We start from the raw sequence: 21,546 nt of genomic DNA, 5'->3' as shown, positions 1-21,546 counted from the left end.
TAGAGGAATATTTAGGGTATTTGACATTTGAAATCAATCATGGGAGTGTATTTTATGTTTGTATTTACTTAGAACCTACTGCTGTTAGTCACACAGTGTCCTTGTGTTGTGCAGCATTCTGCACAAACTGTGTGTAAAGAGCATCCTCAGTGCAGTTAACTCGGGGCTCCTGCAGGGGCTGGGTCACACAGTGCCGGTGCGGGTGGGGGTTGTGCAGAGCCCGGTGTTGCTCGGCACAGTGGCTGGGCCCTGCTCTCAGCTGCAGCCCCCGAGCTGCTCCTTTGGCCAGCCTGGCAAGCCGAGGGTGCCAGTGGGCAACCTTTGTCACGTTGGCAGGGGATGAGCGCCCAAACAACCTGAGAGAATGCAGGAAATACTTGTTGAAAAGTACAAGGGAGTGTTGGTGTCTCAAGTGAAGCAACAATAATCCTTTGGTATGATGAGGTAATAAGCGGGGATCAGCCAGCAGTGCCCTTGGAAGCGAGGTTAAGAAGCTAAAGTGTGATGTGAGAGAGATAATGCACAGATAGGGCTGGGTGGAAAACATGTGGGTGAAAGGATAATCTCTCAGTACAGAGAACAGGATGTGGTGTGGTTGAGAAATGAGATGGGTAGAGAATGCCTAAAGATTGCAGATATTGGAATGGCAGAAAGAGACTGATTTAAACAAAAAAGGAGAAATTGTTCACAGGTTTTAGGATGGACATAGATTTGAGATTCAGGAAAGAAGTCATAATCAGGTGAAAGAAAGGTTAAAATTTGAGACTTTAGTGTAAAAAGCATAAACCAGTAAAGTACAGTAGCTGCAAAGATATGATGTGCATGATATGCTTTTAAAGGAAATGTTTTATCTTAGTTTTTCCCTGAAAACAACTTCAAATTTGTGATTAGTAAATGGAAGACTGTTTAAAGGTTGGCTATGGATGACTGATGAAACAATTTTTGTTCTGGAGAGTCAAATGCGGGTTCCCTCATGCCCCTAATACCTACTTTATTTGGACCCTAATAATGCAGATACTTATTTACATATTTAATTTTACCAATGCTTGTTCACTTTATGAGCAAAGATCTCACAGGATCAGTGAAACTCATTAATGTGTGTGAGACTAAATACTGTATTATCAGGAAATTTTCCAAGCCTTGTTTTGTTTTTGAGAAAGGGAATATTTGCAAACTAGCTCTACCGGTAGCTTGTAGTTGATGCACAGCATTATTTAAATCAGCAACAATTACTGATGTTATTTTCTTTAATTAATGGATCTTTTTCATGAGTTGACTATGAACTGTGAGTTAGAAGAATGAGGATATGTACTTGGATTTACAAATGGTGAAAATTATATTTTCAGACTATTTATAATTAATGAAGAGCTTTATCTCATTAAATGTGGTTTTTATTATCTGGGAAATTGGCTAAACAACAAATGATGACATTCAAGATCTGTGCAATATGGTCAAGGTGTTACAAATTGTTTGGAGGAGGGCAAGAAAAGGATGAACTTGTCTTGAAAAGTTCTCCAGCATGTTGGAATAAAATGTTAAAAAAGACTGGAATATCTGGTTAGGTTTCGTTTCTAAGAAGATGACATGTTTAAAGAGGAAAAATTAATTTCTTGAAAATACATAGTAACTTATCAGGAAAATCCAAATGTTTGGGATTTTTCTACATTGTAGTAATGTGATGGGAATGTAGACTGTACAGTTCCATGAAACTTAACTAGAAATGTTACCGTGTGAGGCAAGCTGAGCAGTTGTGTGAAGTATCCTGGCTCTGTGTGATACTCAAATATTTACTCCTGCAGCAAGAGGTGTGGTGGTCTGATTAAGTGATTAGGTTGAGATTGAGGAGACAGAGTGGTGGGTTATTTATTTTAGTTTATCTTGATGCTTCTTTGTTTTGTAAAAGATGTGAGGTCTTTTGTGTTATTTCTGCTGACATTTCGCAATCACATAAACTAGATCTTTTAAATTATCTCCCTGAGTTTGAGACCCTGTTAGTATTAAGACCTCTCTTAAGAACAAGGGTAACTTCTTTTCCAAATGGCTTTTAAGAAACGTGTTCACTTTGGTGTTGGTGGTAGGGAGAGTAATTAATCATCTTTCCAGGTACAGCGTTGCAGTTCCTCCTGTGCTGGCCGGGCACTTGAGAGATCCCAGTGGATTTCCCCAGGTTCACCTTTATGTTCTGCATTCTGAGACAGAAGCAGTGAGGTAGGACTAGCTGAGTGCAACAAGAAGATTTTACTGGAAGAAACATCCACTTAGTGGATTGGAATAGGAGTTTTGTAAAACCAGGGATTGGCTCTGTGTATTAAACTGCAGTAGGTGCAAACAAACGTGGGGTTAGGCAGTGTGTGCTACCTGCTCTTCCTGCTTGGATCTCTTAGCCCCCAGTGACTTCCAGTTATTTTGGTTCTGCAGGGTTGTCGTTCAGTTTCACTGGAATCTCAATAGTTGAACTGAAATAATTTTCTTAAGGGAGTTAAAATAGTCTTAAATATGAGATGCTGGTGGTATTTAAGCTTAGTGATTCTTAGATGAAATGGTTTTCCATGTTCTGTCTGCTTTATACTTCAAGGCTGTAATTGTGGGCTGTGTAATGAATACATTTTGGCATCATTTGTAGAAAATCCCTTGCAATTTTTGAGAAAACATGTAATTGTCTTAAGGTGGTTGTGCTGAACAGCCAGGATTCATGCTTTTTACCATAATGAGGTAACCATATCAGTGCTCCAAACTCAATTTTCAACCTTGAGTTTTAATTCTGAAAGGGGAGCCTCTACAGACCTTTATGCACACATTAGGTGGGAATACTGCTATTATTTTATATATACTTGATGCTGGGAAATGTGAATTTTAAGACCTTATATGTAAGTGTTTCTTATGATCTTGATAGACTATTTGCAGTACTTTTTACTTAGTATTTTAACTTCTAATCATGCAGGCATAATCAGACTGTAAGTCAAATCTGAAACTTGTGGCTTCCCCAACTGCTTTTCTTCATTATGTCATTGGAAAAGAGGTTTGATTTTTTTTTTTTGCCGACTTTTGTTCGTTTGTGGGAAGAGGATCATGCTCCCATATCTCCCTAGTTAATCTGACAGTTGCTTGGATGTTGCTTTTTTTTTGGTTATTCTTGGTTTTATATGATATGAAAACAAATGCTGTTTTCCCAATTAACCTTGCAAATTTTTTTTTAATGAAAATGGTGCATTCTGCTCCCATAAAAGAATAATAATTTTGCATATTCTTAAGCATTTTAGGACATCTGGGAAATGAATACTCCTTGTGACGGTTTTGTGATATGGTATATGATACCATAAGAATACTCAACATTTAGTCAAATATATTTTGATAAATTATCTTTCGAATGTTTTAAATATTTAGTATTTCTTTGAGGCTGATGGGAACAATAGTATCAAATAGTTTCCTTTCCAAATCATTCTCTTTAGAAAAAAAGTAGTTGACTGGTGAGTGTCTTTAATTTTCCACGTATGCTAAAGATGCACTGAATTCAGAATGCTGTTACAAGTTAGTTACATTTAATTTTAGTTTCATTAATTTTCTTTCTAAAAGATATGGATGGTTTTACACAATGATATGTAATGACATAAAAACTAAAGAAAGAGATACCTGGGGAAAAAGGCACTTGCTATAATTTTTTCTACCACAAAATCATGGTGGTTTTTTGATTACAAGTTGGCATGCTTCAATCACTGATTTTTAAATGTTTTTGCTAAGATATTACATGTTAAGGCTCCCCAGATATGAAATATCAATTTTCAGTGTTTTTTTAAATCAAGCTAGTAATGTTAAAAACAAAGTTGAAATTCCCATGTGCAATTAGATGGTTTCAATTTTATACTCAATGTAATAAGATATATAACAGTTTTATGTACTATGGAAGAAATGGGTTTTGATTTTCTCATTATGTCATGTTTTATTCAATATTTGAGGCTGTTTGCCACAATTTCTTTAGTGTTTCTTTGACAGTTCCTAGCTCATTGCTTATTTACAGAGATTTATCCTGGTGTTGGCCTCTCCTCCCAGCTTTGTGTCACCAGTGAATGTACTGAGGAGGCATCTGCCCCTTGATGCAGCTCATTGATCAATAAATATAAATATTAATGAAAATATTGGGCCCAGTTTTGAACCTTGAGGTCCAGTCACAGATAAAGTACTGAGATTTGGTGCTTGTTCATCTGTATTGTTCAGATTGGATTTTAGTGTGAATACCCTTCTATTTGTGTCAGTTTAGTCATGAAGGAAATAACTGCTGCTGCTGAAGTACCTTTTAATTTCTACATTGACTATTCATTTGACTCTCAAAAAGAAATTGGCTCTCAAACAAGAAATTGATGTGGCCTGCTGTCACTATTGCCAGTGTGACCCTGTGGTTCATGTTTATTTCTGTCCTGAATGTGAGTGCTGAATTGCTTCAGAAGTATGGACACCCATTATGCTATAAATTTGCTAACTTTCAGTATGGAGCCCCTGAAGTGGTGCAGAATATATTTATGGACTTCGCTGTCTTTTTAATATGCTGGATTACAGAAACAGGATGAAAAATGAGCAGTGAAGAGTTTGGACTTTGTACATGTTTGTAAAGAAGGAGGAGCCTAGGTATGATGGTTCAAAAGTGTGGGTTTTCTTCTCAGAACATTGAAGTTTGTACTCAGCTTTTGTGTATGCAACTTCAGTGTTCAAATATGCTGTAATAGGGTTGTTTTACCTTTTTAAAATTGTAACTTTTTAAATGGAAGTGCACTTATGGTTAAATTACATCACTCCTCTTGTTTTCTTTGTAATTTAAGAAGAAATGCCTTGTTAACCAAGGGAAACAGTATGTGTTTTTGTACTATTTGATTTATCAGAGGAAGTACATTTCTACAAGAAATAAAGGTTTTGTGAATAATGTTATTCCTACAATCCAGATTAGGATTCCAAAGGCTGTGGTGAAATATAGGAGGACTTTGCTGTGTATTTCTAGGCTCATATCTTAAAAACTCTGAGAGAAACTGATACATGGCACAATTGTGTTACATTTTAGTGTTATCTGAATCACAAAATCTTGAAAAATTCCACTGTTTTGAAGGTGCCAGTAATAACATCTGGTTTTAGTTTAAATTCTTTATTCAGTTATGTTAATTTTGCCTCAAAACCAATGAGTACAGTAGATTCCATTGCAAATAAAGGATGTGGGGGGGTGGTGGTGGTGGTTTTCATTTTGTTTTGGGTTTTTTAATTTGGGTGTTGTTTTGTTGCTTCTGGGGTTTGTGTGTGTGTGTAGTTTATTTTCTGTCAGGATATTTATCTGTGTCTGAAATAATATTTCAAAGAGTAGAGAAGGCTCTAATTTACTGCCATGTTAATTTCTTCTGAAGTGTAGGGATCTGGTTTTGTAATCAAGTTTGAGAAGTATTTACTGTTGTTAGCAAGATATTTGTGAAGGGAGGAAGATGGGGCTACTATAGTCTTTCTCTTGAGCACTGAAGTGTATTTACAGGTGACACTGGAAAAGGAAGTTCACTTTTCAGTAGGACTTGTTACAGAAAAATCTTCTTGTTCATTGGGTTGACAAAACAAACAGCATATGGCAAATCAGTCAACAGCCTTCCAGTTCTGTAACTATTTACGTAACTGGTCCCGTGATCTCTGGTCTTCTGAGTACTGAGCAGTGTCTGCTCCCTTTTAGTTGGGAGTGTGCACAGAACAGTCCCTGGTGATTAACTCTGGTAGTGTTTGCAGCCCTTCCTACACCATAAAAGGCTAATGATTTAATTCAATAACATTGAAGGGCTGATCAAAATATCTATGTATAGGTATCTTACTCTGGTTTAGAAGAGCAAATATTTGTTTACAAGCTATGAAGTTACAGTTTTGTCTTTTGAATATCAATAGCAACAAATGCAAGGTTTATGCCTTTGTCTGAAATTTATCTGATGGGAGCTGGTACTAACACTAGGAAATACCTTCTCATATTCCAGCTGCATTCACTATAGCTTCTGCATGTAGGAGGAAAGAGTAACTGAGACAGTTTATCAGAGCTATGCTGAATGAGGAATTTTGTCTGGGTCTCTGTGTTGGAGCTAAAAGATTCATGTTACAAGAAGAATCACTATATATTATTCCTGTACCAAGTTCTTGTAAGTTTACTGGGTATTTTAATTACAACTATTGTGAGAAATGAACTTAAAGTTAAGAGCAGGATATGTTATATTCTTGTGCTGTAAGTTTTATTTTATGAGTTCATTGTTCACTCCAGTTGCTGTTTAGAAATAGTGTCATGAAATGTGTTTTTAGGGAGCTGTTAACAACAGTTTAAGATTCTAAATAATGTGCACCTTCATTAAATACATATAAGGGAAGTTATCAGGAATATACTATGGATATATAGTATATAGTACCTCGCTTTCTGTGTTAAAATGAAGTTCTACTGGTGATACACAGTGTCTGGATTCTCTATAGATATTTTTACACTATATTTGCCCTAATTGTCAGAATCATAAACAATATGATTCAACCCATAGGTTCAGTTCTTTCTCACTATTCTATTGAGACAAAGCCTAAAGATGCATCTTTTAAGAGTGAAACACACTAAATTCACTTGTCTGCCTGGGATTTCTCCATCATATTTGTTAAATAGTTTATAACTTTTAAGTCAGTTGAAAATGGTATCCTACAGTCTACTTAATAGCTGAGCAGATAAATACAGGGAAGTGATATTTGGACGAGAGGGAAGTTGCCATTCTCGCTTCTTTTTCACCTCCCCCATCTGGCGGAAAGTACTTCCTTGTTTTAAAATTGTATCAGGCATCTTGGCTTCTTGATGAGTTCAGAGCTGTGACACTGTAATAGTTTTAAACTGTAGCAAAGTCTATAGAATAGCCTCTAATATGCAAACGAAGTTATTTTGAATGTCACATTTCAGTTGAGTAAAACTCACTAAATAGTGCAGTGTGAGCTGGGTCCCATGGTATTGCAGCTGGACATGTTGTAATACAGTTGGTACAGAGTTTTGTGTGCACATGCAGATCTTGTTTTCTGAATTTGTGATGTAGGGCATCTCGGTGCTCTGTAATATTCCATATGCAAACCTTCTGTTCTTTCCCCTATTGCCTCGCTTTGTAACATCCAGACTACTCCCTTCTTGTCTTGAGTGCCCTGTTCACTCCCTTAATGTACGGAGAGGAAAAAAGCAGTGCAGACTCTGCTTGTTAGATGCTGTGCCAGACTGGCCAGAGCAGGAATTTAACCCTTCACTGAAGAAGTTGTTAGTGGGTGAGATCCCTTTCTTGTTTGTACAAGTTTTGAAAAAACAGATCCTCCAGAATGCAAAAACAGATTCAGTCACATGTGCAAGGACTGGGGAGTGTCAGAGTTGCTTGCTCAGTCAGTCTCCCATGGATGCATTTTTAATAATATTGTGGAAGTATCTGTAGTTGGTGGAGAGGCATTTAAAAGTTTTGAAATGCTTCAGTAGTTTCATCAAGAGTTCTTTAGTCATACACTAAAACATTCACCTTGTACATAGAGTGTCAGGTCATGTAATAATATTTTGTAACTGAAGAACTAAATGATTGTTTACACGGGTTTTGAAAAATAAAAGTCTTGCATTGGTGTTTTTCAAGGCAAATAATTTGTTCTTGCAGACTTTCTGTAGGCTACCATTAATCATGCAGTAAATGTGCTGGTTTTGCACAGAACTTCTGCTTCACATGAGGCCTCATGTGCCTGTTGGTCATACAGCAAATTCAGTATTCTACTACATCATTGATTTATAGCCTTACTACTTTATAATCTGTTATTCTAGTGTTACTGGAAAGATGGGATTTTCTCCAGATATTTCTTATAATGAGCAACAGCATCTCTAAGCATTGTACAAACAGTAGTAGCATTTTTTCACTGTGATGCATGATATCGCACTTACTTCATTTAGGGTTAAACATAGTCTTCCTGTCTCCTATTTCAAGTGACATAACTAGGACTAAAATGTCCTTATGCTTCAGCCTGTTTATTAACAGCCTTCAGCCATTCCCAGAAGACTCAGGAAGTGCCGGTTTTCTGGCTTGGCTATGGTGAAAATAAGATTTCGTGGTGTTTAGGGGAATGGACATAATTATATCCTTTGTATATACAAGGCAAGTGTAATGCTGCCCCTGTGTTAAGACGGCAACTATTTTAATCCAATAATGCTAAAAAATACATGGTTTGTGATCTGCTGTTGTCTTGTGTAGAGATGTTTGAAAATGGTCTGTTTTAAGTTAGTGTGGGAATTAAGCATAAAATAGAATGTGTTTCAGAATTAAGCTTTGGTTCAAATGCAGATGAAACTCAAGTATTCTAACAATCTCTATTAAGAACATATGTGAAAAAAATCTGACTAAGTTTCTTTTAAAAAGGATCTTCCCAATTAAAAGTTAAGGGGATGATTGAAAGCTAAGTGAGTGGGTTCTGATCCAGTTTACAAAGAAGGATTTCCTAATCTATATTTTATGTATGCTTGTATTCTAGTGATACTTCATATGAGAGTGTGTGTGTGTTTGTATTTTCTCAAATGATGGTGGTAAGGGAGTCCTTACTGACTGCTTGGGACGCAGTTCTTAGCTCCTTCCTAGCTTGTAGGTAAAGTAACACACCCACAGGGGAGAGCCTGTTCATTGACAAGCACAATGTGAACAGGCTATGATGGGTAGCAGAGAGGAAGGAGGCCTGGAAATGTGTTCTGGCTGTTACACACTGTGTTGGTGGAACTTGCTGGGGAGGAAGGTGCGGTGTGTTTAGGGAATAGCCCTCCCTGCAGTGTGTGGCAGGCTGTGGGACTATGGAGGGGGTCATTGAGTGAGGAAGAGAGCACACCTGCAGGTACTGCACAGAAGTGATGTTTCCCTTACTTCAGTTTGCATCATGGTGCAGTGAGGCAGATCTGCTGTTCTAGTCCTTATGAATGTGACCATCTGTTAAGAATCTGAAGAATTCTGGAGATTATTCATTAACAGGGCAAATAGGAGTGGTTGTTGAGATACCCTCTGTGGCAGCGTCTTCCTTTCCTCCCTTGTTTTAACAGTGCTGTTCCTTGTCCCAGTTGGGAAATTTTTCTATCAGTTTGCTCTACTGGTAGGGAACTTGCTGGTAAAATCTAATGATTAGTCCAGCTCTGATCCATCCAGTGGCATGGGTGAACTGGTGTGTGCAGCTGTAATCTTTAATGTTTTTCAGTTGATCTGGTAATCTCTAGAAGCAGAACTTGATTCTTTTGTAATTATGGCTGCTCTTTTCAAAAGCAGTCTAAAATGTTTGCACACATATTGTGTCTGTGGCAGATTCTTGCTCTTTCCTGGAAACTAAATGTGTCACACCTGTGAAGTTGGTAGGTCTCAGACAAGATCCCCTCCTGCCAGACCTGACTTTCATCTGGAGTTTCCAAAGCAGTTCCTTTGCTGCTGCTCTGGGGACATCTTTATGGAGAACAATAGTCTTTGTCTTTCTCTTCCTCAGTTGCAGCTCTCCTTTTTTAGCTTTGCTTTAGAAAGCTGACTTGCTGTATGCATTATCTTACAGCGTGGCTGCATCTCCAGTGGTTCAGTACTTTTTTGAGCTTTTTGCTCACTTTATCATGCAAATGTTTCTCTCATCATAGAAATTGACTTCTTAAAATTAAAGTTGACAGTGATATTGCTTTTCAAAAATATGTACTAAAGCTTAACGGGCAAATAGATTTTTTCATACTATGTTGTTACTATGAATTTATTAATTCTTTATTAATCAGGGCAAAGTAGTCTTTTGTCCAGCTAAAAGTGATTTTGAAGTTACTGTTGTTTTCCTTTTGCATATTAAGCACTGTGCATTTCTAGCAGAGTTTCTCTTTTAAATATTTTCAAGCTACAACATAGTGTACTGTTAATACCAGTGTCTGAAGTTTTGCAAGCAAAGTAGCTTCATGTCCTGAAGGTCAACCTACAGACCGTTTTCTGAAATTCTCTTTAGGAATTATTCCTCTTTTCATGACTCAAAAAGACTAGCAGATTTTCTTCATAAAATCCTGTACAGATGCCTGTACAATCAATAGTGAACTTCTGTTTTAATATGAAATTAAAATGTGAAGTACTGTTTTTGTATATGAATGTGTAACTCTTTTTCTCATCTTAATCTGAGTGCCTCTGCTTTATTTCCAGTGTCACTGTGACTTTTGATGTTGCCACCCTGAACCTTCTAATTGATATTAATCTTTTAGTGTATAAAATACTTAGCCTTTAAGTTTGCTGACAGCACATTTTTCCTCTCTCAGCTGTAATACCTAGATTGTTTTCAGGGGGGAATGAGGTACAATTTGCAGATTAGTCTGGAGCTACAATGCAGAACTCGTAGAAAGCAGAAAAGCAAAACACTTTCTTTTTTGTTCTTGATATAGAAACAGCTCTTTGTTAGTTTTCAGACGTGAAGCTAACAGGGTGTTTTGAAAAGATAAAGTACTGTTTAGCTGGAAGCAGCTTTTGTCTGCCTGGTTAGAAGAGGCACATTGCATTTGCAAGGAAAAAAGAAAGACCAGACCAAATTGATAATTATGAAAACAAACAGGCAGGAATACAGAGGAATGATAATCAGTTCAGACAGTAAAATAAAAGAGCTATTCTCCAAAGATAGAAAAGGAAGCAGGAATGCATAAAGATAGAGACAAAAGTAGAAACCCAAAACAGACAGTGAAGATGTATCCACAAAGAGAAACTGAAATGTATTGTCAGAAGTAGATTAGTGTGGCATGCTCTAATTAAAATACAGTTTTCTAATTAACTTGTCCTGAAGACAAAGAGGGAAAGGTATAGTATATTATGCTGGTCAGTTCTCATTAATATATTCATTGATGATTATGGTTCCCATAACTTTTAATGTAGCGCATCAGGTAGTTCATTGTACAAATACTGCAAGATATTTATTTTGTTTTGTTTCATTTTTTGAAGTAAAACAGGGAATAATTTGAAGACCTTGATCATTATCTAAAAATAAAAAAAATAAAACCCAAGCAGCATAATGTTTCATAATTCAGCCATTTCATAAGAGTTTTATAAAATCTCAATATGTTAAATAGTCACTTAATAATGCTTTGTAACTTAAAATATTTAACTTCTTGAATAGAGTTGAGTGTTAAGAAGCAGTCTGTTTTTCTTCTGCAGTGCTGCTCATGCAGGCAAAAAAAGACATTATACAGAATTTAACCTATTATTTAAATTTATCCATAATTCAGGTTCATTTGATAAAGCCTCATGGGCATAAATTGAGTAAACAAGAACTGCTGAGATGGGTATTAAGTTACCTAATCGCCCGCATTTTTTCACTTTCTGTGGACTTGTAGTTTTGTGGTTAAGTCATAGCTTTTCCATGCTCTGAACACTGTCATAGTACATATTCCCTTATACCAGCCTGCATAAGGGTTAAGAATTTAGAGAGCAAAAGACAGAATTGAGTTTTTAATCTCCCACTCACTGACTTGGAAGTTTAGACTGGCTGTGCTGCCTGGAGAACAAAGAATTGGGAAAAAATCTCATCTTGAGCCAGTGTTTCAGAAGTGCAAATAAGATCACTTGGGTAACTGCAGACTAAAATTGTGGTCAGATAAAAGTATGGAAGTAATGATGAACAGTTGAGTCAATAGAGAATAAAATGATGGTAGAATAATTAATGCAAAGTATCCTCATTTCAAATAAAATGTTTTATTAAGTAGATATTGCAGATGTAATTAATTGAAATAGGTTTCTGAAATTGTAAGTCAATGTATTCAGTGTTTAATGTGATTCTTAAAACTTTCAGCTGTATTGTGTGGAGGTCAGTGAAATGGGAGACTAATTTGAAAGCAATTCAATGTTAATGCAGTTAGCTAGTTTACATACTGTAAAGGAATAAATTAGTGAAACAGAAGGATTTTTTTACAGAATGATACCACAATCGTAGCTTTAAATGCAAGTAGAATTGCTTTCTGAAGTTCATGAAACCCTGTAAAAAGTTCATTAACCCTGTAAAAATCTCAATCTTGTTGAATGCCTTTTATTTGAAACTGCCACACTAGTCAGTGTCTGGACTGGTGGCTTTGGGAAGACTAAACATGCAGTATTTATGCTGTAGCATGCTCATCCCTCTGAAGAGATCTGCCATGTTTTTCTTTTTATTTGTTCTTAAGGCTTGTTTGGAGAAAAAACAAGTGTCAGTAAGAGGAGGAGAGCAAATCTTGAGTTTAACCCAGGAGAGTCTGTTTTGTCTTGGGTGCAGGTTTGAGTCAGCTTCGCTCTTGCTGCTAGTTTTGTAAAGCAGCTGGTAGCTGCACACACGTGATAAGCTTAGACCTGCAAACCTGGAGTGTTTATAACATTGATGTGTGGTTCCAGTAAATACACTGGAAGTAGAATTTGGGTAGGTGACATTTGTTTTGGAATAGTCTGTTTTGACTTACTACAAACTTCTTGTCAAGTGTCAGATTTGTTTGTAGTGGAGACGCTTTGGACTACATTCCGCTTTTGAGTGGGCAGTTTCTACGTAGGGCCACCATCCATTAGCTGACCTTAATCACTTTAATAATAATCAGCTGCAGTTTTAATAAAGTTTTTTACAAAAATTTTCTGCTCAGCTGGCAAGAGGTGTGGGCAGTTACTAGACAAACAGCAATATATATGTGCTTGGAAATATTGTTGAGAACATCATTATCAAGGTGTAGACAGCCAGATGTTGTAGGATGTGAATTTTTTTTTAAATAACATTTTGCTGATCTCTAGTTAATGCAATTTTCATATTTCTTATAAAAGAGGTAGCCAAATTGCTACACTGATGTATTTATTTTGAAATTACAGACCTAAATTTTATTGAAACTGTTTGGTCTGTTCTGTTATCTGTAGAGCATTGACTGGTTTTTGACCATTTTTTTTTCCATTGTAGACATCACTTGTATCTCAGTGCATTAGTTTGATTTCCTTTGTAGCGGTCTGGAAGATTTGCTGTTTCTGTTCAAAAAGGAAGCTTTTTGGTTTTTTTTGAGGCCCAGAGCTCAAATGTGAGCTTCTGGAGAGATTGAAAGTAAATAAGTGTATTTGTGACTCCTCTCTGGAAGCCTTTCTGAAAAGGCCAGGCCTTTTTCCTTATTCTCTGATGTTGCCTTTATCTTCTGCTCATTTATCTCAGTGGCTTTACAGAGCGGTGTAAGGTGATTCTTATGGCCACAGACTTTAATTCAAAGGTTTATTGTTTATAGGGAATTTGAAAAATTGTGAAGCTTGTGGGATAATCCAACAAAGCTGTCTTTGCACAGAACATACTGTTTCTAGAATCACATGAAGAAGAGGAAATGAGGGGAAAAAAAGAGTTTTTGTTATATGATCAGTGATGAAATCCTTGTAGTAAAGCATGATAGCTTGTCAAACGTAATTTTCATATTAACAGCAGACCTTGAAGGAAGTTTGAGCAGTGGAGTCTTTTTTTGTTTCAACAGAATATTTGGAAAGCCACTGTCTCTGGTTGCATGTTTGGAAACATAAGTAATGTGGTGTTCCCTAATGCTAATGAAACCTTAGCAGCAAATGAGAGCTTTGTGGTCTAAAGAGCTTAAGTAGGACAGCAAAGGCTTTGTTCTGCTGTGTGCTGAAGGAAGTCAGTTCTTTTTAATGGTATTAGGTATTGACTTCATGCCAGAAGCATCTTTTACAACTGCTTTTGGATGCTAGGTTAATTTTGTAAGAGTAATTACACAAATGAAGTGTAAAAAAGAAAGGCTACTTGAGATTGACGGATTTTTACGCATATTTGCAAATGTGGTTTGATGCCACAGCCTGGTCTCTGTCTGCCTGTTCCCACACTCAAACCATGCATGTGCAGCTTCTCTAAAAGCAGTAGCAGAAATGTCACTTTATTTGACATAAGCTGTTTAGAGTGGAAACGTCCACTTGGTGCAAAGTGCACACATCAGAATAATGCGAGATGCAGGCCATGGTTTCCCAAATACATCAAAATCTCGTCTTCCGTCCCTCTCACATCTCTTGGCAGTTTCTGTGGGTCTGTGGTGAAACATTAGGGAAAGTGGTTGTGATTTTGGTGGAGAGAGTGGTGCAGAGGCTGGTGGTAGAGCAGGATGGATGTTTGGTGGCAGTACTTGCATGCCATTGGATGAAGTGTTGAAGGCACTAATGGCTGTGGCTGAGAGTCCAGGGTGTAGGATGCTGGTGCCTGGCAGCACTGGAGAGCAGCCTTAATCTTGTAATGTTAAATTTTTTTTTGTTGGTTATATAGCTGTGGTCACCTGGTATCTCTTTAAGTAAATATGTGTTCCCTGAGTCTTACAGCATTTTAGGCATTTTTTGATTTAGCTGTAGATCATCCTGCTCATTGAAATTTAACTAAAGTGAACTAAAGTTGGTAGTGCTAGAAGTCTACATCATTCATTAGGTTCAGGCAAGCCACTGAGTCTGCAAGAGATAGCCTCTGATAAACAGCCTTCAGAGCTTTTTTTTTGCAAGTTAATTAAACTTTGAACTTAATAACTTCCTTAGCTTTTTTCTTTTTTTGATTTTTTTTTTTTTTTAAGTTTACTGTGAAGTGTCTTTGGATTCAGCCTCTACACGATGCAAACTTTGATGTTTCAGTTACTTGCCTTTTTGGATTACTAAATAACTGCTAATTTTAAATGCTATTGAAAGCTGAAAATCCTTTATTTTCTCACTGTGGTGGGTTATTGTAACATAAAATGCAAATATTTGCTAGGTGGTATTTTATACCTTTGTTTTCTCCTGCCTAATTCTTTAATTCTTATCCCCCATATTTCCACTTGCTTTTTGACTTTTCAGCTTGTCCTAATTAGTATATCTTCTACCTGTTGATCAGTGCAGAGTGCAGTGAAAGATTGGTTTTGAAGACGGTTTAATGTATTAAAAAATTCCCCAAGTTTTTCTTTTTCAGAAATGTAGTTTATTTTTTGTTGTTTCTCCTTTCTGTTTTGTGCCTTTAGTTTGCTATAATTTCTTAATTACTAAGGACAGGTTTACTTTCTTTGGAACCTCCTGTTAGAGCTGATCATGAGCTGTGTATATAGTTTTGATTTAATAAATGTTTTCGATATGCAAACTACCCCCAAATTTAATCATGCTGCTAAAATTTATGTTATTTTTATTTCAGTGGGTAATCCTAAGAGTGAAAGTAATTTTTTGTATCCAGTGAAATTATAATTTACTGTGTTTCAAAGCTACCAGACATCTCTTCCGTGAGCTGTCTCTTATTTATCTAATAGTGATCTTTGGTTGGGTCTGTTATCGTGGTGGAAAAGAAGCACTTTTGAAATCAAGGGTTTTGAGAAGAAAGAAAGAAAGATTTGCATTGTGAAAGTGATGAAAGGCTACTTACAGCTTAACATGCAAGTATTTAGAGCTGTTTTTATAAAAAGAGGTAGATCTGTTCCTGCACATGAAACCTACTGTTCTGGTATACATGGCTGAGACGTATGTACACATTCGACTGACTTACAACTTGAATGACTTCTACCCCAGTAGCAAGCATTCCCTCAGAGCACAGTGTACAAATAAATGATGTGTAAATCTGGTGCTGCTGTGATTCTTAACTAATTCTGGGTAATTTTGTTTCCTTTTGTTTTTAAAGGATCAGTTTGATAACTTGGACAAGCATACACAGTGGGGCATTGACTTCTTGGAGAAATACGCAAAATTTGTAAAAGAAAGGATAGAAATTGAGCAAAACTATGCAAAACAACTGAGGTAAGGTTTTCTTTCTTTGCAAGTGGATCTTAAAAGTTACTTAAAATCACTGTATCACTTGGTGGGCAAATGTGAAGTGTCATGATTAATGACTGTTTTTCATTTACAGAGTGAGTTAGATCACTAGCTTTTTTCACAGCAGACCAGTCCAAAACAAAATTATCTTTGGGTGTGCACTTGCTTGCTTGTTTTTGCCTTCTCTCCCACTCTTCTCTCCCACCCACCCTTCAGATCTTTGAACTAAAAAGGTTTAAGGCTTAAAGTTAAAGATTCAAAACAAGGAAAACCATAGTGATTTTTTGCACTGACTATCAGCATGTTTGCTGTAAAGTGCATTATCTGTATCTACACTTGAGAGTGTGTGTGTGCCTCTGCTACTAATTAATTTCTCATGTTGAATTGGCAAGAGCAACACTACATTGTGTTAAGAAATCTGATGGAAATAATTGAGTTGAACTTGAGAAAACAACAAGACCTTCCTGTCCTTAAAGCACACCCTTTCCATAGCAGGTCTTGTCCCTTTGGGTGAGACTGTAACCCAGCCACCCTTTGTCTTACCTCTGTTCTGTAGCTGCCAAGTGAAACATCTTTTAGGTCCAATAGGAATTTCCCTTCAGGGATCATGCAAGGAGAGTAGCAGCCATGAAATGGCTGCTTCAGAATAACATTATTTCTTCATCATAAAGTAGGTTAATTTTTACCAACAGGTTAAAGTAGGTTAATTTTTACCAATAAAATTGAAATTAAGACAATCTTGTGAACTTGGCCTTCACTGCCATCTTTGCCTTCACCTCATCCTTATTGTCCTGAATTCCTTTGGGTATTCAACTGAAGCTGCAAGCCTACCCTTGTCAGACTGAAACTGATAGCAGCTTCTCTCCTGTGGTTTCTTCCATCATTTGCAAACCAGATTGTCACTAGATAGAGAGCTGAGAAATCCTTCCTCATTAATACAGTAATGAGGTTCCCAGCCGAGGACATGGATGTTCTGTATCTGGGCTGCTCATTTCCTTTTTGATTTCTTTATCAGTTTCTTTTCATCCAGTTGTATATATTCACCTAACATAATGATCCATTGTTTTACTAAAGGAATTTTTTTCTTGGAAGGAAGAAAATAAGTACCACTTTTCCAAAGCTGGTATAGAAGAACTTGAGGAGGTAAAGGAAAGTTGGAAGCATGCACAGCACAGTTGGCAGCCCTGTTTTAATTTGTTTTCAGTTGTCTGTTAAAAAATAGAGATATATTTTGTTTCCACAGATCTCTATCAAGATCTTTTCCTTAAATAGTATTAACAAATGCCATTTTGCTTAATTGTATTTAAAGGTTCATTCCACAGCTAGCAAGATGAGACCGCCTTATTACTTCAGGATTTGAATAAAAATAGGAAATTTTCTCTGTTGAGCATTTTACTCTGGGTAAAACTATTGATTTTTCTCGAAGTGTCATTCAAAAATGAAAGAGTTTTGTCGCGTACCCGTTCTGTCAGATGGCTGGAGTGACTGTCCCTGTGCAGTAAGTATGACAGCTCTGGGAAGCACAGGTCTTGCTGCACACACATTACACAGTGCACGTGCACTTCCTGCCTGCTTCCCACCAGGGGCTGTTCAGCACACACATCACAGGGTGACTGATTTTCTGCCAGTAGACCAGTTCGTGAGTTACTCTTTGATATTCTTGCATATATATTCTTTGGGGGAGAATTGACTCTTTAGTAATGAACTGTCTCATGATAACACCTTGATTTCAGCCATCATTGCTCCTGAGGACATGCACTATTTTAATTATGTAACATAGTTGTGAGGCCCAGGGGGGATTGAGATCAAGCAAAATTGTCACCTTCAGAAGAGTTAGCCAGCCTGCATCTTGGTCCTGGGAAGTTCTGAGAGAGGTGTTGTGGGATGGACTGTGGTTCTGGTAATTTTAATATTGGCAGCATATGTCCTCCGAGATAGATATTAATATCCCTAATGGAAATTTCTAGTATATCACTGTTTCTTCCTTTTATAATGGAAAACAATCTGTGTTGCAGTCACTGACTAACATACTAACAATATGATAAATCTGAAAAAGTGTTTGAGACTCTTTTAATATTGAACTTTATAACTGAGATTAATACTGCCCTTGGTTGGTAGAGTATAAACAGTACAGGAAGTGGTCACCTCTTGGTACTTCTGTGGCTCTCTTAGTGCTGGGATGGGAGACCAAGCCAAGTTTAGCCAGGAGATACAGCTAGTGATGTGTGGTGGTATTTTTTTACTGTCTTGGTTTCAGCATGGACCATGAACATCCTGTTGAGATCACTGTTGGATCTGATTCTCAGAGACTTCAAGGATGAAAGTTTGAGTGAACTTTTCATAACAGGTTTCACTTATTAGCGTTGGTCTCCTGGCAGAAATTCACATTCACTTTGTGTATACCCTTGCATTTTGAAACCTTTGTTTTTCTTTATACTGTCACAGCTTAGTGGTGAGCCTTTCCCAGGTGCAACAGCCCTTCCATGTTTTCTAGGAGAGGGCAGGTGATGCATGTACAGCATATGAGGGGCTGTTTGAGCTCCTCATATATTCTTACTGTATGCAGGTGTTGCATCTCATGGTTGCCGAGTAATTCTAGAAGTGATAACTTTTCCAAATGCTGGTTTTAGGTTAATTCTTTGCTATTCTTCTTTGATACTGAAAAAAATTACAAGAAAAATTGGGGAATCCTCAATTGTCTATGGGGGGAAAAAAACACCCTAGACAGCTTGTCTTGTCTTTGCCTGCAACATAATGTGTTCTGAAACAAAAAAGGATGTGTTATTTGATTTTGTTTGAGCTAACTTAAAGGGAAATCTAAACTTTTATGTGGTTAGCTCTCAACTAACGTATTGTGTTACCACAAGGTTTGCAAAGGTTTTTAGAGGCTATTACTGAGTTACAGGGATGTGAATCAGGACAAAGATATTGCAGGGTACATTACCACAGTGCATTTTAATGATATGACTGTTTAATTAGTTTTTATTTTGTAATTGGAAAAAATGAGATTTAGTATGTGCCAAACTACTGGGCTCTAGGCTGAATATTTAAATTGAATTCTCAGATGTTGTTTTTGACCAGCATTGTTTCCTAAAAGGGGCAACGTGAAGGTCAGTTTTGTTCCATATCATTGCACACAAAATAATTCTGGAGGTTCACTCCCTTTTCAGCCTGTCTAAAGCATTATGACACTTGAGCAGACAGAGGAGTTCCACTTTCTGTGATGTTAGGCAGTAATACAAGTTATACCTGCAGCTGGAGATGAAACTGCTATGGAATAAAATTTCTGAATACAGTCAGCTTCTCTATTGTTGGTTTAAAGCAAATAGCTATGATAGCTCCTAAGCTGTTTGTTGCCCAATAAAACAGTGCATTGTGATTTCTGGAGCTACCTGGTTACTCTGATCAAATCTATTTTTCATCTTCTTTCTCCATACTGTTGTGTTCAAGTGATATTTGTATAAATACAGTATGAATATATGCATATGTCTAGTTAAACTGAGACAGCTTCAACATTTTTAGATGCATAATCTTGGAAAGATTTTTAAAAATGGGTGTAAGCTCAACTGTAAAGCTGGGTGCACATATTATCACCACATGTGATCATTTCTCAAAACTCTCTTCCTTTGATTGGAGCTGAGATTTTACACTGCTCGTTACTATTCAAATATGGTTGTGGCAGGTTTTTTTTTATAGTCCTGTTGCTATAAACTTAAACATGTGATTTCTTAATGATTCCAAGGATATTCAGCTTTGTAAACTTGAAATCTAGGTTACACTTTTTTAAGGTTGATTGCTCCAGTGTTTCTGATGAGATGTTACTAAGCACAGTTAACTGTTATTGTTTTCACCCAGTCCATAATACTGATGTGCAGTCATTGAAGGCATCAGAGTTGTATTGAAGCTATTAAATAGAGATAGGAAATGCTTTTAAGTACTTACTGCAATTTTAGCTACTTATGAAAGCAAAAAAAATTGTGATCAGGCTCATAGGTAATATGATATAGGGGCTGTAGTGATTCAGTATGAGCAGATACCACAGTACCTGAGCTGCCACCTTCATAGAAGTTGTGCTGTGTTGATGCTGCTGCTTCTGTTCTTTATGTGCTGTATTAATTGACTGAAGAAAACTTAGTTTTTGTTGATAAACACAATTTTTAACACATCTGTAAAATTTTGTGTGATGTTCTATGTACCTGACTGTAAGTAATTTTTATCAGCTGAAGTGCTTTTTTAAACTTCTGCCTACGTGATTGAGGTGGTACTTCTCTTAAAAATCAGGTTCCTGTCTCACTGGTGTTGACCTGAGACCAATTTATACCAAGAAGTGAGGTTAGTAAAATTGCAGGAGCAGCACAATTGGATGTGGTTATTCCTGTATAAAATCTGCTTCCAAATGGCTGGCTGTAATACAGTGTGTGATAGAAGCCATCAAAACTTTACTACCAAAGAGGATTAGAGTGTCATCAGCTGCACTTTTCATAGGAAGCAAAGGCATTAATCTTATAGATTTGTTTCTGTTCTGATGATGAGCAATTACTTGTACAATTTTCTTATAAACTAGTCCAGATCCATATCTGAATTCTGACAATTAGGCATGGATTTAGATTGAAATGTCAGAGGATGTTATGCACCCTTATAAGTGGTAGCTGGCTTCTCTTTGAGAGAATGCTTCACTCTTCAAATCTGTGCTCATACTGGCTGCTTGTCAACCTGTGCTTTTCAACAATTCAAATTTAATATCTCTTTTTGATTAGGGGTTGGTATTCACTAATTGGAAAAACTATCTGTGCATAATTATTCACATGAACACTGTCTTTTTCTTTGACCTTTAAAACCTGCATTTGCTTGTCATTTTATATTTATTGCCATTGATTACTGTACCTTGTGCTGTTAAATCCTGATCACAGTGTCTCAAACCTGTGTGTTCCTTTGATCCAGAGGTAGATGGGATTGACTAATGAATCTGGCAGTTATTAGGAGAAGGGATTATATAATATTTGTCTTTCTAGAAATAGTAAACAATTGCATTAAAGAATGAAACCAGAACAAAAATTAGCACAGTAGTAAATCTGTATTTATGATCCTTCTCTCCTGCTGTTTTTAAATGTATGGCTTTAGTAAGTAATTTCTTTTCTTATTTTTAACAACTCTGAAAATCTTCCCTTGAAAAGGCTCATGCATGGTTGCTTAGCTACAACATTGTATGTGTGTTATGCATTTCACCTTCTGAATAAAAATAACATGAATTTTAGGAATTTCCTATTCATTAATAAGCGCTGAGGAACAAAGCAGAAATGTAAGGGAAAATGGAACACAGGAATGTTACTTAGTGAATATTTTTTCCCCTATTTTGTTTATGCATTTTCCTAAAAATGTCTACATTTAATCCCTACCAAGTAGAATGTTACAATAGGCAGTGGGTTCTGGGGATAGAGAGAAGAAATTCTTACGTGAACTTCAATAAGCAGGTTACTGTAAAATGTGTAGGTAATTTTTTATTAAAAAGTCAGTGCTTATTCTCTTTCTTAGTACATATTGATATAAAAATGACCTTTCTTATAATAGTCAAATTTTTTTTGGTTGTAATCTCAGGGGGTATAGAAACAGGCAGAGGATCCAAGTTTACTATTTCTGCACCAACTGCCTGCTCATATTCTGTGTATCCTTTGTGACTGGACATCATCTCACTGTGTGGGCTTTTGTACCATAGAGAAGGCTTCCAGATAAAGGGGTTTGAGAAATTGTACAAGGTTATTTTAGATGAAAGTAGAATTAGCACCTTTGTTTTAAT

The 21,546-nt window shown here is 36.7% G+C and overlaps 1 protein-coding gene across 3 annotated transcripts in view; it reads left to right on the top strand.

The window, feature by feature from the left end:
* FNBP1L (formin binding protein 1 like) overlaps positions 1-21,546 on the top strand; it is a 52,753-nt gene that overhangs the window by 8,700 nt on the left and 22,507 nt on the right. For all 3 annotated transcript variants that reach the window (XM_058030188.1, XM_058030187.1, XM_058030186.1), the window contains exon 2: positions 15,622-15,737. In XM_058030188.1, the coding sequence (XP_057886171.1) occupies positions 15,622-15,737 (116 nt within the window). The remainder of the gene's footprint in view (positions 1-15,621; positions 15,738-21,546) is intronic.

The sequence above is a fragment of the Melospiza georgiana genome, chromosome 9 (assembly GCF_028018845.1).
Source record: "Melospiza georgiana isolate bMelGeo1 chromosome 9, bMelGeo1.pri, whole genome shotgun sequence".
In the NCBI taxonomy this organism is placed as follows: Eukaryota; Metazoa; Chordata; class Aves; order Passeriformes; family Passerellidae; genus Melospiza; species Melospiza georgiana.
The sequence above is the reverse complement of the archived record's forward strand: the minus strand, read 5'-3'. Positions and strand labels throughout refer to the sequence as shown.